The sequence below is a fragment of the Prionailurus bengalensis genome, chromosome B3 (genome assembly GCF_016509475.1).
Source record: "Prionailurus bengalensis isolate Pbe53 chromosome B3, Fcat_Pben_1.1_paternal_pri, whole genome shotgun sequence".
Lineage (NCBI taxonomy): Eukaryota > Metazoa > Chordata > Mammalia > Carnivora > Felidae > Prionailurus > Prionailurus bengalensis.
In genome coordinates this window covers 147,396,849-147,416,001 of record NC_057355.1, presented here as the reverse complement: position 1 = coordinate 147,416,001, position 19,153 = coordinate 147,396,849, and the positions used below count along the sequence as shown (strand labels likewise).

The window sequence follows — 19,153 nt, the reverse complement described above, 5'->3', positions numbered from 1 at the left end:
GCTCTCTGCCCTGACACCCACAGCCAGGAGGGCAGGGGTGGCGGGTGCAGGCTTTGGGGCTGAAGATCGAGAATGTATGCTTCCCGGGGGCGCTTCATCGTCCACAATTAGACACAGAGCCACCTGTGTCACAAGAAGGCCACCGGTTATAGGACACGCACCGAAGCCTGGACCCGCGGCCTCCCCATGACCACAGACGTCCCCTCGGTGGACATCTCCTGGGAGGCCAGGCAAGGCGAGGCCAGCACAGAATGGGCTGCACTGATCCTGGTGAGGGTGTGGCCCCCCATTCCAGACCTCACTGCTTCTCTCCTCACCCCTGAAGCCTCGGGAGACCCAGTCCTGGAGCACCCTCTGACCCCTCCAGGACCCACGGAGGAGCCCAACCTGGCCTGGGCGTCTTGCCTCTCACAGCACCGTGCTGGGGACACAGGCAGAGGGGGTCCCTGGCCTGACTGCTGCCCTGACCTGGAGCCTGACCAGGAAGTCGTGACTCCCCCGTGTCTGGACCTCCACCCAGAGGAACCAGGGTCGATCGGGCGGGGGGGGGGGGGGGCACAGGGGAGGCCTTCACCCATGCAGGAACGATACCCGGTAAACTCCCTAAGAACGGTTCCTGTCCCCTGGCTGGACGGCCCTGTAGGCAAGCACCTGGGAGCCAGGGTCAGTCACAGTCACAACCACTGGTGTGCCCCCCCATCCCAGGAGGGAGAGTCTGGGACCCCTCCCCTCGCTGCCTGGTGGGAGGGGCCGTGCGGGACCCGGGGCTGGAGGTGCACACGGGCAGCCGCACCCCCACGTATGTGGGAGCAGACGCAGGCCGGGCCCCAGTGGATGCCTGTTTTCAATCAGGAGCCTTGGCCACCGATGGGGAGGGAGACCTCAGGGCTCCTGCCAGGCTGCTGGGAGCCCCCCCAACATCAGTGACTCCAAGACTCAGGCTTGAACTACAAATAGAGAGACTCTGGTTCTAAAAGCACTTTCCAGACACCAGTATAAACCTCCTGGCCAAGTGGAAAGGAGTGAGGTGTAGCGGGACCAGCAGAGTCCTCGCCCCCGCCCCCTGCAGCCCCCTCCCACCTGGCCTCCCTGAAACATCCCAGGACGGCTCGATCATATCAGGAAAAGTCCTGCAGCAAGCACACAGCAGGCCCACCTTTCAGAGAAGGGGACCCCGGGAGGACGAGCACAGAGACCCCATGCGCCCAGAGCCCAGGTTACAGCTACAGGACAGGTGGCCTCACCAGCCCAGGACCCCACGAGCCGACCCAGGGAGGGGCGGGGGAGGTGGGGGCCAGCCCAGGGGGAAGCAGGAGGGGAAGGTGGGGGCTGGGCCCAGGGGGAGGGGGCGGGGAAGGTGGGCCCCGCGCCCTGCAGGAAAGGCCCAGACTCACTGGCGTGCTTGTCGGCCAGGGCGATGAGGGTGCTGGAGATGTCCCGCCTCCGGTAGAAGCACACCACCTTGGCCTCCACGTTCCCGTTGGCGGTCTGGAACAGCAAGGCAGGGTCTGAGGACTCCCCCCACCCCCCACCCCCCACCAACTGACAGCCCCCAGCAGGGCCGACTCTCACATGGGACCCTGAGTGTGACCAGGAACAGGCCCATCACAGGAGGGGCCGTGCCCGGGAAGATACGGGGCAGTGGCGCCTCCAGCCGGCCGGGGACGGGTTGCACAGACCTAAGCCCATCCTGTGCCCCTCCCCTCCAGACCCGTCTCCCCTGCCAATCCCCTCCCTGTGCCCCTCCCCTCCAGGTCTGTCTCCCCCCCCATCCCCCTCCCTGTGCCCCTCCCCTCCAGACCCGTCTCCCCTGCCAATCCCCTCCCTGTGCCCCTCCCCTCCAGGTCTGTCTCCCCCCCCATCCCCCTCCCTGTGCCCCTCCCCTCCAGACCCGTCTCCCCTGCCAATCCCCTCCCTGTGCCCCTCCCCTCCAGGTCTGTCTCCCCCCCCATCCCCCTCCCTGTGCCCCTCCCCTCCAGACCCGTCTCCCCTGCCAATCCCCTCCCTGTGCCCCTCCCCTCCAGGTCTGTCTCCCCCCCCATCCCCCTCCCTGTGCCCCTCCCCTCCAGACCCGTCTCCCCTGCCAATCCCCTCCCTGTGCCCCTCCCCTCCAGGTCTGTCTTCCCTCTCTCCCCACTGTGCTGTCTCCAGGACACAGGTGGACCCCAGCCCACCAGCCGGGGCTCACTTCTGCTGGTCTCCGTGTCCCTCCCCCAGGCCTTGCTTGCTCAGGGCCAGCAACTGGTGGACATTCGGCCAAAGGCGGCTGTGCCTCGGCTCCTGGAACACCCTGCCTTTCCAGCACCCCTCTGGGTGTGACCAAGGCCAGCTGACCACTGACCCTGGTGCCAGGGAGCAGCCCCCAAGGGGCTGGGAGCAGCTGATGCGTGCCCTGGGGACGATGCTGCCATCCCAGGGCTCAGAGACGCCTTCAAGGGCTTTCAAAGACTTTGGCCAACACGGGAAGAGAGCAAGACGCTGAGGGAGTCTGCTGGGTTAGGGTTAGGAACAGACCCTTCCTCAACTAACGGGAGCTTCCAGAACCTTCAATGACACCAGGCTCATGACCACCACTCCAACCTTCCCAGGGTGCAGCGTTCTAGCGTTTACATCCTGAAACGAAGTCGTCTCTAGGTCGAGTGTGGACCGTCCGGCTCATTCCACGGAGCCAACAGCCTCTTAGGAAGTCTGGTGATGTGTCACACACTGAGCCCCGGGCACTCCCCGAGGCTAGGAGACCACCCTCTGCCTAGGAGAACCGACCACCTTCCAGGAAAGCAGGGTAGCTGCGGCGAACGCTCCCTGGAGCCCGCGGACGCCCTGGTGTCCAGAGCGCGCCGCGTGCCCCACGGCAGTCACGCCCTCGTAAACGGCTTCAGTGCTGGGAGACGCTTAAAGCCGCCTCGGCCACGGGGCCCACGTGGAACAGTGTCTCCTAGAAATGGTTCCCAGGATGGCCTGCTGGGTTCCAGGTGAGGAGACGCCTCACGGGGACCGCCCCCCAGGACCGTCGTCAGGGCCGCGGCAGCGTCAAGGGCGAAGTCTGACACGACAGCCACCGGACCTGTGAGCTCGGGAGCGGCGCCCCCTCATCCGTGGGGCCGGACGGCGGCCCGCTGTCTTCAGGGCCCAGGTCCACCACGAACTCACCTGGCAGGGTCTGTGGGGCGCAGCCCTCGGCCCCCACTCGTGGTGGCCCTGGTGGCCCGGTCCAGGCCCGACCCTGGAGACCCAGCACATGCACACCTCTCCCCCACACGCCCAGGAGGATGGCTGGCAGCTGGGGGGGCAGGGGCTCTCCGTGTGGGTCCCAGGCCCTCCCCCTTGGGGTCCGTGACCCCTCTTCGTCCACCTTCTGTGCTGTGCTGGCCTGACATTTCCACACACCCCCACAAAGCCAGACGCCAAACTTCCAAAATTTGGCTTCTAATTCCAGGACGGCCTCCCCGCCGGGACCCCAGGACCCCCCCCACTCCTCCCCGGTTCCCACACCCCAGACGCCAGGCCCCGCCCCTTTTCTTTCAAGCCGACGGTTTCCTTCAGCCCCTCCAGCCCCTTCGGGACCTAACTTCCCGTGGAGACAAAGCCAGCGCAAGAGAGACTCAGGCACGGTTCTGAGAAGAAAATGTGACAATTGCTTTGAAGGTTTACAAAAGCCCAGAGTCCTGGGAGGGGCGGGGACCTTTGTCACCCGCCACCGCACAACACAGGCTAGGCTTCATAGGAGGAGGTGTAATATCCAAGAAGAGGTCCCCAAAGAGCAGACCCCTGAACCAGTATGACCACTGCTGTGGCTTTTTTGACAGGTTTTAAAAGAAAACTCATTTTAGAATCGTTTCCAACTTACAGAGAAGTGGGGGGGGGGGGCAGTGCGCTGCCCCTGCCCCCCCCCCCCCCCCCGCTGATTCACCCACTCTTGTCTGCAGGTGCCAGTGCTGCCTGGGCCCCAACCCGCTGTCCCACCTCTCAGGCAGGGCCTGGGCTCACCCTCAACTCATCACCTAACCCTGGGCTCTGGCTTTATTGCCAACAGCTCCAGGTTTTGCCTTCCACCTTTCTGTGGACAGGGATGTTACCCCCCACCCCCACCCCACCCCCCCCAGTACAGACAGGGCTTTTACTAAAGTTCAAGGCCTTCCTTGAACACCTGACTCCCCTGGGCCGTTCCCCCGTGACCACGCCCAACGGACAATGTGGGGCACACACCAGGGATGCATGGGAGACACTGCTCTGGGGTCCAGGGCTCGGGGTGGGGGGGCAGTGGCCAGGGTGGGACCACCAGGGAGGGCCTGCAAACCGACCCCCTTGCAGCCCCTGCTGGGACCCACTCGCCTGGCCCCACTCTGAGTGGCTCCAGAATCCACTTCAGTCAGGCCTGAGTCCCACGTTCCGTGGGGCGGCAGGGGGAGGCTGATAGGGGCTGAAGATGTGGCCACCAGCGTCCGAGCCTGCAGGCCACCCCTTTTACATGTGACCCCAGGCAAGTCTCTTCGCCACCCCCCCACCTTGCCCTGACCTGTTCTCCCACCCCATCGGGGCCCCTGTCCTTTCACATGTGACCCCAGGAAGGTCCCTCTGCCCCCACCCGGACCTGACCTGTAAGGGGGTCCACAGGCACACAAACCCAGGGGTCCGACCAGGCTCAGAGCTGACAAACATCGGCAACCGCCCCTGCTCTTGTCGGTGCCTCCCGGTCACACAGCGGGCTCTCCCTACATGGAGAGCGAGGGGCAGGGACTGCGCCAGCCCGCTCAGCGAGGCCACCTACAGCCATCTACAGTCACCTGCCCCGGGCTGCAAAACCCACTGTCAGTGGCAACTCCAGCTGGCAGCCTCCCCCAGCCACGCGCTTTCGCGCGACTGCCCCCTAAGCAACCTCTCTCTGTTGCTTCCTTGTGACCCAGGTCAGCACAAGCTGACACGTGTGGGTGGGTGACCGGCTAAGGATGCCGCCCGCCCCTCCTCCTGGGGCCCCTGCCGCTGGGGCCGCTGTGAGCAGGTTCCTGCCAACGAGGCGCCTGCGGGGCACAGGGCCCGGCAGCACAGTGGCCTCAACACGTCCTGGTCGCTCGCCCCGGACCTGAGACCTGCGGACCTGGCCTCAGGGCACAGGCTCCCCCCGCTCCCGCGGTGCTGCCACTGCTGGAGGCTCTTGGGGGCACAGGTGCCCCTAAGTCTGGCCTTCTCGCCCCTCCCCGCCTCCTGCCAAGCATCCCAAGCCACACTGCCACCAAGCCTGAGGAAAGCAGCTTCAGGGAGGGCCTCGAAGAGCACAGCAAGGTCTTCCGGGGCCAGTAAGCAACCGCTGCAGCCCTGCCCCCCAGGAACCAGGGGAGGGAAGGGCCCACAGGGCCAGGGAGTGCCCTGACCCGATGCCCCTGCACCGTGACCACAGTGGACACGCGGGAGGCGTGGGCCCAGCACCCGGCCCCAGTCGTGGCCTCACCCCATGCCCGCCCAGCCTGGGAGGGCTTGCCGGAGGCTCCAGGGACGTGGATCGAGGGGAGGACGGTGCACGTGAGCAGGAAGGAGGCAACGTATGGGCAGGGCCCACAGGGGACCGTGGCTGCCCAGGCAGCTTCCTTCCTTCTACGGCGGGGCCTCCGGAACCTCCAGCCCAGACACCGCTGGGACGCTCCTGTCCCGTCTGAGCCCCTGCTAGGCACACCCGTCACAAGGCCACGGGGGCGCCACCGCCCGACTCTCCAAGGATAGGAACCGGTTCCAGGCAAGTGAGCCTTGGTACAAAGCTACCAGAGGGTCTGTGGCCAGCCCCAGAGCCCCCCGCCAGCAGGACCCCCAGCACGCACGCACACACACGCACACACACGCGTGCTCACGCTACCTTGTTGAGTTCCTCGATTCTGCGGATCAGGTACGGGTTGCTGGAAGAGTTCTCGAAATAGACGTAGTCTGCAAACAGGAAGAGAGAGTGTCACCCACAGCACTGAGCCCTGGGGAGCAGAGAACAGGAGGACACAAAGAATATGGGGTCCACACCATCCCAGCGGGGAGAGGAAGTAACCAGAGACATGTCAGCGGGTGCTGGGCACGGGCTCAAGACGAGGTGGGAGGGGGCCGCCCCAGACAGGAGCCCACCCCCAACCCCCATCCCTGGGGCCCTACACCAGCCGCCCACTGGGCAGCAGTGGCCCCTGGGAAGCTGCCTCCTGGGAGGCACGTGCCTCCTGGGAGGATAGAGCTCCCAGTGGGCGTGTCGCCTGCGGGGCTCACCGGTACAGCCGGAGGACACGGCTGCGTCAGACGCGGCCGTGCCCCCACCAGAGCCCCACGGGACCAAAAGGCAAAGACACCAACCACCCAGAGGGGCATGCTCATGGGTTAGGGGAAAACAGGGGTCAAGGAGGGGCCGTGGACGGGCACGAGGTCCGCTTTGAGGGAGACAGAAATTCTCTGAATGCGGAGCGCGGCGCCGCTGCTCAGCTCGCAAAAGAGGAAACTTCAGGGAACTGCACGCTCGGAACGGGTGGATTCTACCAGGTGCGAGTTACACCTCGGAAACGCACTGTTTACACCACGGCCTCACGTTGATCTTCTAAGCTTCTGTTCTAAGAAACTAAAGAACGAATTAAACCAAAAATGTCATTCACGGGCACTCCAACCCGGAGACAACCCGGCCGCTCACGATTCCGGCGGCCGACCCCTCCGAGGGCGCCTCCCAGGGTGGCGGGCAGGGGGCCCGGGGAGCAGGAGCCACAGAGCCCCACACGCTCCCCGGAACTCACAGAACCGCGCACTCGAGGAGCGCGCGTGGCTGCGCATCAGCTACGCTGCGGGTGACGGGAAACCGAGCGACGCAAGACCGCAGATAACGAGCCAAACGCAGGACAAGTGAAAACAAGCGCGAGAGGAAGCAAAGGAAGGACGCGGCTTCACTGCAACACCGGTAAGCGGGCACACCCAGGGTGGGCTGACCAGGAGCCAGAGACCTGAGCTAGGGACGCCGGGGCGGGGGCGGAGGCGAGGGACGGGGTGCGACGGGCACTGGGCACGGCTTCGCGCCAGGAACGGAGCCCGGGGAAGACTGAGCAACGCTTCACAGACACGAAGCCCCGAGCTCTCTGCAGAGAAGCCGGTACCCTGACGTCTGCTAAAGGAACTGGGCTCATAGATAAAACACCTTCCAAAGTCAACCAAGAGAGTCAAAAGAGACGACAGACAGACAGACTGCCCTCCAGGCCCAGACGGCGTCACTGGGGAACCCACCAGACGCAGGAGCGGGATCTGACGCCAGCTCGTCCAGAGAGCAGACGCAGAGGGACGCGGAGGGAACGGTCCCCACCGGCCCTCGCGGCCACGACGCCAGCACCGCGGCCACGGAGCGCGGGACAACAAAGCGGCTCAAGGGAGCGGCAGCACGCCCAGGCCAGGCGTACACAGAGGGGACGATGCGTCGCAGCCACCGGGATCCCCCTGAAAACACCGAAGCCCGCGGCAGCCGGGCAGGGAAGGAAGGCTGTGCGGCCGTCTCAGTGGATGCAGGACAGACACGTGCTCCCGACGAAAACTCTCTCAGGAAACTGGACATCAGGGGAAGCGTCAACCCGATAAAAGGCCACGTGGAAAATCTAGAGCTGACGTCACACCCGACGATGAAGAACCACGCCTTCCCCCCAAAATCAGGAGTGACGTGAGCACATCGGCTCTCCCTGCTGTGCACACTCCGTCGCCAAAGTCCGCGAGGAAGAGAAGTACAGACACCGGGAAGGGCCCTCCGTCTGCAGAAGACATGCTGTCCACACGGAAATTCCCAGAGTCCACACAAAAGCCATTGAAACGCATGAGGGTTTAGCCAGCTCCCAGAACAGAAAACAGCACGTGGACGCTACTATTTACAATAGGCCCGAGGAGCATTAAATACCTAAGTATCCATTTGAGGAAAGACCTACGGATCTTCAAACATCGAAGCCCTGCGCACGGATCTGGCAACTACAAAACACTGGGGAGGAAAAGGAGCGAAAAAAGGGGTCACGGGTTAGGACGCAGACGCGGTCAAGGGCTAGGTGGCAAAGACCTGAGGCCCGCAGGGCAGGACGCTGCACCAGGAGTATTTTGTAGGTACGAACACAACACTCCCACACACCTTTATCGATGAAATTAAAATGAAACCGTAATAATCAGACACGGTCTTTTATGAATTTTTTAGAAACTTTTTAATGTTTATTTTATTTATCTTTGACAGAGAGAGACAGAATCCGAAGCAGGCTCCGGGCTCCGAGCCGTCAGCGCAGAGCCCGACATGGGGTTCGAACCTATAAACCATGGGATCATGACCCGAGCCGAAGTCGGACGCTCAGGTCCTGAGCCGCCCAGGCACCCCTCAAACACAATCTTTCGGAACAACACAAGCCTACTAATGAGAAGAACTGAACTGTTTTGGGGAGGACCTTTTGCTTCCCCGCGGTCCAGAGTCAGCGTCGAGCACCATCCAGACCGACAGCAACGCCCGTCGAGCGCTGATGTGTGGCGCGGCGGGTGTGGCCAAGCACGGTATCTACGGGCAAGCATACGCTGTCCTGGGCACATTCACCGCTTGGAAAGCCTACGCCAAGCCCCATCGGGTTTTTCTCCTTGACGTTCTCCTTTCAGCAGACAGGAAGGCCTGGACTGTCCACACCCTGCATGTCCGCATGTCCCAGAGGAGAGTATGGCCCCTAACCTGCTCCTGGGGGGTAACCCCAAGCCCTTGGGAGTCCCACGCCTGGTGAGCCACGGCTCACTGGGGATGCGCGGCCACACGCACACGAGGTCGGGAGAGCACGCTTCAGGCACATGGAAGCGGGTGGTGGCCAGAGAACCAAGCACTGTCCGTGGATCACTGGGAGAGGCCGGCTGAAAGCCTGATGTGCTCGTTACTTCCGCTGACTTTGGTGCGGATGCTTCTGTTGTAACCAACCGTAAGGAGGGGTATGAAGGCCTCAAGGAGCCCTCGGGCCCACAGTGGCGCAGCAGGAGACCCTCCACAGCAGGGGACGCGGGAGCTGCTGGCAGTCAGGCCTTGGAAACACAGAAAGTCCCTCGGGGCGTGAATGGGGTCCAGAAGCACTGTCGGAGCCCTAGATGAGGTCCCTGTACATGGGACTGGGGTGGAGATCTGCCTCTCGTCGTAACCAGGACGCTGAGGAAACTACGGAGAGAGGCCGGAGCCTCAGACGTGAGTTGTCACCAAAATGGCTTTACCAGCAGAAGTTCGCACACGTGCAATTTTACATAATTTTCAGATGACCTCACAAAAGACCCCGACCACGTATGCGGCAAGAAGTAGTTTCCAAAGGCACACGGTGACAATGGTGCTTCAGAGCAGTCCTTCGCGTCCCCCCAAACTTCAGTTTCGGCCCTGAATTTAAGAAGTCACAATAAGGAGCACCTGGGTGGCTCAGTCAGTTGAGCATCCGACTTCAGCTCAGGTCATGATCTCACGGTTCGTGGGTTCGAGCCCCACGTCGGGCTCTGGGCTGACGGCTCAGAGCCCGGAGCCTGCTTCGGATTCTGTGTCTCCCTCTCTAGCTGCCCCTCCCCCTCTCACACTCTGTCTCTCTCAAAAATAAATGTTAAAAAAATATATTGTTTTTAGGGGCGCCTGGGTGGCGCAGTCGGTTAAGCGTCCGACTTCAGCCAGGTCACGATCTCGCGGTCCGTGAGTTCGAGCCCCGCGTCGGGCTCTGGGCTGATGGCTCAGAGCCTGGAGCCTGTTTCCGATTCTGTGTCTCCCTCTCTCTCTGCCCCTCCCCCATTCATGCTCTGTCTCTCTCTGTCCCAAAAATAAATAAACGTTGAAAAAATATATATATATTGTTTTTAAAGAAATTAAAATTTAACAACCAGGGGGCGCCTGGGTGACTCAGTTGGTTAAGCATCTGTTTCTTGGTTTCGGCTCAGGTCATGATCTCAACAGTTCGCAGGTTCAAGCCCCGCATCAGGCTCTGTGCTGACAGCACGAAGCCTGCTTGGGATTCTGTCTTCCTCTATCTCTGCCTCAAAATAAACGACTAAACGTTAAAAAAAAAAAAAAAAAAATTTAACTGTGGCTGCGCCATGGAGCTGCCCAGCGGGGCAAGGAAGACACCAGCTTATACTTCGGACGGACGAGAATTCTGTGAACCAGGCTGCCCAGAGATGTCCGACCGGCCGTCGGCTCAGGTCATGATCTTGGGGTCCGAGGTCAAGTCCCGCGTCAGTCGGGCTCATAGCAAGAAAACTGTTTCAGAACTGTCTCTCTCTGCCCTCACCACCCCTGCTCTCGCACACTCTCAAAATAAATAAAAATTAAAAAAAATAATAATTCACAGAAGTGATGGTGTGTAAGTCCATGAGGTCAGAGGAAGGTCACACTGATGCATGGGTTCGATGAGGCAGGAGGGACTCACACTTGTCACCAAGTGGGGCTTGGAGCCTCGTCCACATAGTCACGTCACATGCGAGACATGGGTCCCAGACAGGGTTCCCGAGAGAAACGCACTGGGGGGGGGGGGGGCATGCGCGGACCAGGTGGGAGGAGGTACCGGGGTCCCGAGGTCATGCAGCCCCGCTGGTCCCGTGGGGAGCTGGCTGCGAGGAGCCGCTCCTTTGGAGACCCTGCGCTTCTGCTGACAACTGTCCGCGCTGAGCCGTGGGGACGCGATGCACAGGCGCTGCCTGCCCCCCGACCCCCGGTTCCTGCGAGGGGACGGTGCGGCACGGAGACCCGCGTGACTCACCCCGACCCCAGGCCGCGGGTGACCCCAGCCCCTGCCACTCAGCCCGCCGGCATGGCTCAAAAGCAGCCCGAGGCTACCCGCAAATGAGCCAGCCAGGCAGCGTCTGAGTGACACCGCAGCGTGGACCCTCTCGGAGCCCACCTACAACAGCTCGACACCACCCGTCCCGCACTCCGCTGCTGCTTTTCTGTGGGGAAAATCTACGGGAGAGCCGACTTATCCCGACAGGCTCGGCAGCCGGGGAGAGGAACGGGCCCGGGAGCCCACAGTCCTGGCCCCGAGGCTGCCCACGTGGACCAGTGGCAGGAACCGTGGATGCATGGCAAACCGATGTGACAACAGAGCCAGCACGTCCAGTGAGAAAGGAAGATCATTTTTTTAATGTTTATTTTTAAGAGAATGAGTGTGCAAGAGGGCAGAGAGAGAGAATCCCACAGCACAGAGCCCGACGCGGGGCGCGAACCCACGAACCGTGAGATCATGACCTGAGCCGAAGTCGGACGCTCAACCGACTGAGCCGCCCAGGCTCCGACACTCACAATGTCAACAAACGATAATGGACGCTCATGAATGTGCCAAAAAAAAAGTGAGAGTCCCAACCCTGACCTCACACAAAATTTAACCCAAAATGGATCACAAACTCAAAAGTAAAACCCAAAACTATGAAACTTCTATGAGAAAGCAGGGCGAGAATATTTGGAAGCCTGGGCCAGGCAGGTTTTGTGGAGGCGCCAAATACACACATTATAAAAGAGAAAACCTGTAAGACACGCCCCTGAAAACCAGAGCGTGAAAGCAGCTCCCACAATTCAACAGGAAGAAAAACAAGCACCCCGATTTTTAAACTGGGGCAAAGGCCCGCGCACACACCCGCCCGGAGAGCAGAAGCTCAGGGCCGCTCCTCGCGGGGAGGCCGCCAGCCCAGGCCCGGCGCGCCCTGGGGGAGCCGAGGTGCAGGGCCGCCAGCGGGACGTGAGATGGCCCGGCCATCCCGCCACGCAGCATCTGCGTGTCACCAAGTGAAATCCGCGCTCCCGGTCCAAACACACAGCCCCGCTCCTGGGTGCTTTCATCCGGAAGTCAGGACACACGCAGAACTCAGCACGGGAGTCCACACTCATCATCGCCCAAAACTGAGGACGGCCCCGCCAGGGTCTGCGTGCCTCCAAAATTCACGCGGAAACCCTCACCCCCCCCCCCCCCCGGGAGATGGTGCCGAGAGGTGGGCCTTTGGGGGTGCCTAGGTCACGAGCGGGTCCCCTCAGCCAGGAAAGCGACCTCACCAGACACCAGACCTGCTGGAGCCTTGCCCTTGGACGCCCAGTCTCCGGGCCGTGAAAAATAAATGTGTCCGTTACAGGCGGCCCCACCCGTGTCACAGCCGGAGCGGACGAAGACAGGCCCAACTGTCCACCGGCTGCTGACACGGGCAGGAACGCCGGACACGTTACACTCCGGGAGGGGAGCCAGGCTCAAAACGCCGCATACGGTGTGGCTCCACTTCCGGGACGTGCCGCACAACACAGACTAGCAGGAATGGACACAGGTCCGCGGCTGTCGCGAGCTGGGGGGAGCAAGGGCTCGGAAAACAGACGAGGAGGAAGTTCGTGGGGCCGTGGAAATGTTCTCAAGGGCTGAGGTGGGCACACACCTGCCATCTGTCAGAGTCAAAGACTGTCCCCGAGAAAGCACTTACTCCGTACAAGCCCGACCTCAACAAGCCCGACTTTAGAGAGAGTGAGCAGGGGAGGAGCAGAAAGAGAGGAGAGAGAGAGAATCCCAAGCAGGCTCCGAGCTGTCAGCACAGAGCCTGATGCAGGGCTTGACCCCACGAACCGTGAGGTCATGACTTGAGCTGCAATCAAGAGTCATGAGCCACCAGGCGCCCCTACCAACCTGACTCTAAGCGTTAGGATGCCATGCACAGGGCACGCCCCTCTGTGACTGCGCTGTACGGTGTCTGCTAATACCCAACGGCTTCGAAGGGACACAGGGTCAGGGGCTGCCAGCCTGATCAGCACAGGACCTGGTTCCGTGTCTGCTTCCGTTCAGTGTCCGCTGCTGATTCACTCACTGAGCTCAGGGCCAGCGGCTCTGTAACCAGCACCGAAGGAGCTTTCCTGACGCAGGCGTGTTCCCCGCGAGGGACCTCGCAGCCTCCCTGCACGTACAAACACCAGACCGGATGGCACTCGAAACAATACAACGAGAATGTATGAAAGCACGGTACCAGACAGGCCAGAAGGACCCCGGTTTACAGGGCACAAGGCGTCATGTCCTTCGATCCCAGCTGGGGACCTGCTCGTCGGGCACACTTCTCACAGCTCTGCACGGCTGCCACAAGGACCGATCTGGGCCACAGACCAACGTGGGGAGTAGGCGGAGGCAGTGGTGCGGGACCAGCAGGGACAGTGGGGACGGTGCCCGCTGAGGGCAGACCCAGAGAAGCAGAGGGTGGTCCTGGCAATGAGACCAGCCCACAGGGACGGGGGCCATGGGCAGCCGGGGGTGGGGGGGTGGCAAAAGGAGGTCCCACAAGAACACGGACACCCAGCGGTGCCCGGCACATCACCGGAAGGCCCCGCCGCCCGCCCTCCACGCCCTGATTGTCAGAATCCCTCCAGAAGTGGCTCCCACCAGGTCTGTGGGGGCCGGGGACCCCTCCCCCAGGCCCGGGCTCCCCCTCTGCCCCTCCACACTGGGGACACCTGCAAGCCCAGCATTTTACTTTTTCCAAATGTGGGGATAATCAGGAGAAACCAGCAGTAGCCAGCCAGGCACAGAGCCCTCGAGCCCCGGCCGCCACGTGGAACCTGACTCGCGTCTCTGTGTGACTCTCTCCCAAATAGTGCACAGGAGTCCCAGGACTCCCGCCTGCTAACCCTACGGCCCCTGCAAGCTGACGGCCTGGCCACCTTCACGCAGGCATCCCTCTCCCGTCCCTTCCCTGGAAGGATAGCCAGCAGCACGTCACCGTCCCCGTGGCAGTCTGGGGACCAGAGCCTGCCTGGAGGGAGAGGTACCGATGACACAGGGGCAGCAGCTGATGTCCACTTCGTGCAGGTGGCCAGATGGCGGAGGGCTCCCAGGCACCGGGCCTGAGTGGGCAGGGTCCCCCATGTTCCTCTGGACACATCACCATCCAGATCCCCCTCTGCCACCCCCTCCCTCTTCTTTGAAGATCCTGCTGGTTCTGCTGCCTCAAATGAAAGGTGAGTGGGAGTCGCGCAGAGGGTGGCTCACCACGGCCACGTCACAGGCGGCCTCCTGGGAAGTCCGGCCCTGCAGAGGGAGGGGGTCCCTGCGAGGAGGTGCTGCTGTCTGCACCCTGACCTGGGGGTTCAGCCAGGTGGGCCCTGTGGCTCGGGGCTGGGACAGGGCCAGGCGGGTGGGTTACAAGCCCTCTAAGACTTTGGACTGGACCCTCCGCTCCTCGGAAGCCGTTTAAGCAGTTTTAAGCAGCGAGACAGCTTAGAAGGATCATCTCCTAAGGCAGGTCACAGACCACACACCTGGGGGCCAGCCTGGGGGCCGCAGTGCGTGTGGGGCAGGCAGGCGGTGCCCATGGGCGCCTGAATTGGCAGCGGGGACTAGAGGGACCCTGGGATGTCCTCAGAGCCCAGCCCAGACCCTCGGCCCCCCAAAGACAGCACCCCTGGTCCACCCCGTGCACAGAGCCCTCGGGAGCCCTGAGAAAGTTGCATTCCGAGTCTGATTTGGGCCCGCTTGGCCCTGGATGGTCGGCAGGGGGAATGAGAGGACACAGGCAGCAGAGCCAGCAGGCTGGGCAGAGGGAACAGGGGCAGCCCTCCCCTAGGACAGGGGGCCACAGGGCGCCCACTGTGCCTGGCGTGACCAGCCCCACATCCACACCTCCAGACCACAGCACCCGCCCTGAGCTGGCGGCCCGTCCCTCGGGCCCTGGGCACGAGGGATTCCGTTCCGTGGACCGTTTACTCCAACATCCTTCTTCAACGGCTTCTTTTGTATTAAGCCACAGCTTCGTGGCCAAATTCTTCTCTCAAGAGACCCGGGAGGCCAAAGCAGGGCTGGCTGCCGCGGAGGGCCCACCCGAGGGACAAGACCGGGGGTGGCGGACACACAGGGGCCACGAGCGCTTCCCCGCCGCCTCTGCAAGTTTGGGATCCTCAGGTGTACGGACTCCCCACCTGGTCAGAACCTTAAAGCGCAGGGACAACGGCAGAGGCACGGCTGACGGGAGGACAGGGTTCCGAGGGGCACAGAGCCCAGAGCACGGCCCCAAGGGAACACTGCCAAGCGGCCAGGAGCGCCAGCACATCCCGGCACCTTTTGAAAGTACGTTTTTAAAAGCCAATTACTACCCAAAAGAATGGGTGTTAGCTTCTTGCAATGAAAGAAAGGAAAGGAGGGGGGGAACCCCAAGGAAAAACTTATATTCTGTCAATCAAAAAGAAATGGCCCAAAGGCTAACCATGTTGTCAAGTGGCTCACGTCCCGACTTAGGCTCTTCACGTCTCAAACCTCACTCGACACCTTTGCCTTAAGTTGCAGAGAGAAGAATCGCCCCGAGGCGCCCTCAGCCCACGGCCCGTTCCAGAAGCCTGCTGAGGCCTGGGAAGACAGACCCCGGAGGACCAGAGGTCATGGACCCTGACCCTGCCACCCACGGCCAGGCCCCGCCTTGCCACACTCGTAGCCACCAACAGAAGGCCTCTGTCGGCAGCCAGGTCACTTCCCTGGGAAGAGCCAGGCCCTGTCCCCTCCCCGGCTGACCCACTCCACCCAGCTGGTCAGCTGGCACAAAGCCGCCACCCGGCCTTCGCCCCGCCCAGACCTCCTGGCAGGGCCTCGGAGCAGCCTGCCAGGTAAAATGCAGGACACCCAGATAAGTCTGCATTTCTGCTGAGGATTTTCTAGCATCTATGTGTCCTCTGCAATATTTGGGACACGGTTCTAGTCAGAAACTGCTTATGTGACATTCAAATCTAGCTGGTGTCCTACTCTCTCCTTGCTGGATCCGGCATCTCAGGAAAAGGCTCTGTTCCCAGGGTCCTGAGTAGAGATAACAAGGGGCGGGGGGGTGTCCCCTTCTCAGAATGTCCCTGCGGCAACCCCCACCACACCAGGGCCGCCCAGACAGGGCCATCGGCTTGGGGCCAGAGGGCTACGTCTTCCAGACGCCCCCTCCCTAAGCAAGCGGTGCTGAAGGACAGGACACCAACCTGCCAACAACCCCCCCCCCCCACCGGCCCCGTGACCACCAGCTCTGCCAGGACCCAGGCAGCAGCGACCCCGAGACCCCGTCCGCAAACCACGAGCAAACACCACTTCTGCGGGAACCCACAGGGGGTTCGAGTGGGAGCGTGTGGTCACACCTGCGGAGCACAGAGATCCTTGTCTGCTGGGGGAAACGGAGGCACGGGAAGGTCTGAGCGGTGGCCAGGCCCCCACCAAGTTCGGAGCCAGACAGGCCTAAAAGCCAAGCAGCCCCGCCCACACACCAAGGGTCCCAGGGGCCTGTGGCCTGGTGGGGGCTCTGCTAAAGCCCCCACCCCAGAAGGCCTGAGCTGAAGGCACAGCAGATGCCAGTCGAGGGCCTCCAGCCCTGCAGAGGGGAGACGATGCCCAGGGGCCCCCAGCCCACCACCCCACCTTGCCCCTCTCTCGTCTGCATCCAGGGGCCAGTGCCTGTGTTCCTGTGATCATGTCTTCATTTATTCAACGGCCCTTGTGGCCCAGACAGCGCGTGGGAACCAGGTGTAAGCCAGGGCCTACGGGGCCTTGTCACTAGTCAGTGGGAGCCATGGGGGCCTTGAGCCAGGAAGGGGGGTTCTGCACTGCAGGAAGGTGGTGCCTGGAGGGTATGTACGGGGGGGGGGGGCAGGATGGAGAGACTTCTCTACAACACAGGGAGGAGCCCTGAGCCGCAGCGACGGGGGCGGAGGGGGCCAGCTGAGGGAGGGGCCAGGGGCTCCTGGGATGGAGGAGGGCCAGTCAGCCCCCGGGGGCCAGGCACCTGTCAAGGTGCCTAGCTGGCAGTGTGATGAGGAAGAACCTCTGGGGTGACACTCCAGCCTTGCCCCCAAGGTGGGAGATGAACAGCCCCTCTGTTCCAGGCCCCTGCACCCCTGCCTGCTGCCCACACACCCTGCTGCTAATAGGATGTAGGCTCCCATTCCCAGGACTGCCTCTGAGCTGGGGGGTGGGGGGGTGGGGGGGTATTGATGGCCAGGCAGGTGCTGTGCTGACCCACTGCACAGATGAGGGCAAGCCCAAGGTCGTCACAAGGCTGGCCCAGCTGGAGGGAGACCTGAGACCCAGGCCCCAGGGGGGCCAGCCAGTCAGTGAGGAGGGGAGACTGGGCCAGAGTCCACCCAGAGGGTTCTCAATCCTGACATACTCCACCAAAGGAGGGCGACCAAGCATCTGGAGGTCTCGGGAAGGGTGGGCACCAAAGGAATGCGGGGGCAGGAAGGGCACCCCACCTCCCTGTGGAAGTGCCGAACGAGGACAAGCCCGGAACCCCAAGGAACAAAGTGGGGCCCAACGCTGGGGGCTTCCTAGGACCCAAACCAAGGGAGGAAGTGGGGGAAGCCTCCCCCAGGGCCCCAGCCAACTCAGCACCACCCCCATCCCCACCCAGGGCTCCTTGCCTGTCCCCAACCCTTGCAAAGCACCTCTTTGCTGGACTGGGGCAACAGGAGGCGGTGAAAAGTTTTGGGGTGCATCAGAAGTGTGCTCAGGGTAAGCGCAGCCTGCTGAGGGCCCCACAGAGGGAATCCTGCTGGGGGAAGCCCCCAAGCACAGAGCAGGCCCTCCTGGGCTCCCAGGGAGGAATGTGGCCCCAGTATGGGGCTGCCCACCCCTGCACTGCAGCCAACCAACCCCCAAGGCCCTCCACACCGCAAAGGCCCGGAAACTTGGTCCGGTGGGGGGGGGGGGCAGCCTGAACCTCCCAAGACCATGTGCTCCGGCTCAGGGGGAGGGGGACTCAAGCCAGCCCCAGCCGCAGGCTCTCAGGCCCACCAGGCCCAAAGGATGCTCAGCACTGCCCAGCGTCTCCGGTGCCCGGGGCCCAACAGACCAGCCGCTGGGCCCCCAACAGGTGGGCAGAGCCCCCGCCTCCCTGCAGCCCGCTCGGCCACCACCACCCACTGGCCCCCGTCGGGGCCGGGCCCAGGGGCCATTTCGGGTTGCGGACTGGGGCGAGCGGGGCCAGGGCAGAGGTGGCGGCGGAGGAGCAGGCCGCTCAGAAAAGATGGAGTGGGAAGGGGAAGGCGGCGAGGGCGGGGGTGCCGCGGGGAGCGGGGTGGGGGGGGGCCCGCTGGGGTGGGAGGAAGGATGGTCGGCGCTGGGGCGGGCCTGCGGTGGGGGAGGGGTGCAGGGGTGGAGGGAGGGGACCAGAAGTGGGCCGCGGGGGGGCCGTGCGGCCGGCGCGGCGGGCGGAGCGGGTGGGGGAGGGGATGGAGGAAAATGGGGGAAGGGGAGGGACGAGACGGGGGCCCGGGCAGGGGTGACGGGGGCCCGGGGGGGGGGGGGGGGGGGGGAGGTGGTGCTGGCGCGGGCTCGGGACGGCGGTGTGGGGCCGGCGGCCCGGGGGGCCGGGGGCAGGCCCGGGGGGCCGGGGGCCGGGGGGGTGGGGGCGGCCGGCGGGGACCGGGGGCCGAGCCCGGGCCCGAAGCGCATAAAGGCGGGCGGCGGGCGGCGGCGGCGGCGGCCTTACCTCCGACCCTGTACATGTTGGCGGCCATGTCCGGGCCGGCGGCGGCGGAGGGCCGGGCGCGCGGGGGCGCGGGGCGCGGGGCCTGGAGGCGGAGGCGCGGGGCGCGGGGCGCGGGCGCGGGCGGGGGGCGGGCGGTTTAAAGGGGCCGCCGCCGCCGCCGCCGCCGAGGCCGCCGAGGCCGCGCAGGGACCGAGGGCCGCGGCGCGGGCGGGAGAGGAAGAGGAGGAGCGGCCGCGGGCAGGGGAGGGGCCTCGGGCGCCGCCGCCCACCGCGCGGCCGTTACCCGGCCGGCCCTCCCCGCGCCGCCGCGCGCCCCCCGCCCCGGGCGCGTCCTTCCGGCAGCCCCCGGCGCGCCGGCCAGGGTGAGCCCTCCCCGCGCGCCCCCTGCTCGGTGGGTCCTCCCACAACCCGCCCGCCACCCCCACCCCCCCGCCCCGGGGCTTCCCTGTGCCTGGGTCTTCCTGGCATCCCCAGCGCCCGTTACCCGGGTGGGTCCTGCCCCTGCACCCAACCTGCTCCCCCCTCCCCAGGTGGGTCCTCCTCGTGCCTCCACACCCGGGCCCTGCCAGCATCCCTGGCGCCCCTTCCCGCAATGGCCATCACAGCCTCCACGCTGGTCCAGAGCCCCTCCCAGGGCCTCCAGCCCCCTCTCTCCCACTCTCCCCTCCCCGGAGAAGGTGGCTCTCCCAAGTCCCCCCCGTCCCGCCCCCCCCCCCCCCACCTGCCCTGA

General features: G+C 63.9%; 1 protein-coding gene across 4 annotated transcripts in view; it reads right to left on the bottom strand.

The window, feature by feature from the left end:
* Positions 1-18,518, bottom strand: part of MTA1 (metastasis associated 1) — a 34,783-nt gene extending 16,265 nt beyond the window's left edge. For all 4 annotated transcript variants that reach the window (XM_043557130.1, XM_043557131.1, XM_043557132.1 and 1 more), the window contains exons 1-3: positions 18,424-18,518; positions 5,846-5,913; positions 1,395-1,488 (exon numbers count right to left, since the gene is read on the bottom strand). In XM_043557130.1, coding sequence (XP_043413065.1) covers positions 1,395-1,488; positions 5,846-5,913; positions 18,424-18,451 — 190 coding nt within the window. In that variant the 5' untranslated portion in view covers positions 18,452-18,518. The remainder of the gene's footprint in view (positions 1-1,394; positions 1,489-5,845; positions 5,914-18,423) is intronic.
* Positions 18,519-19,153: the final 635 nt, after the last annotated feature.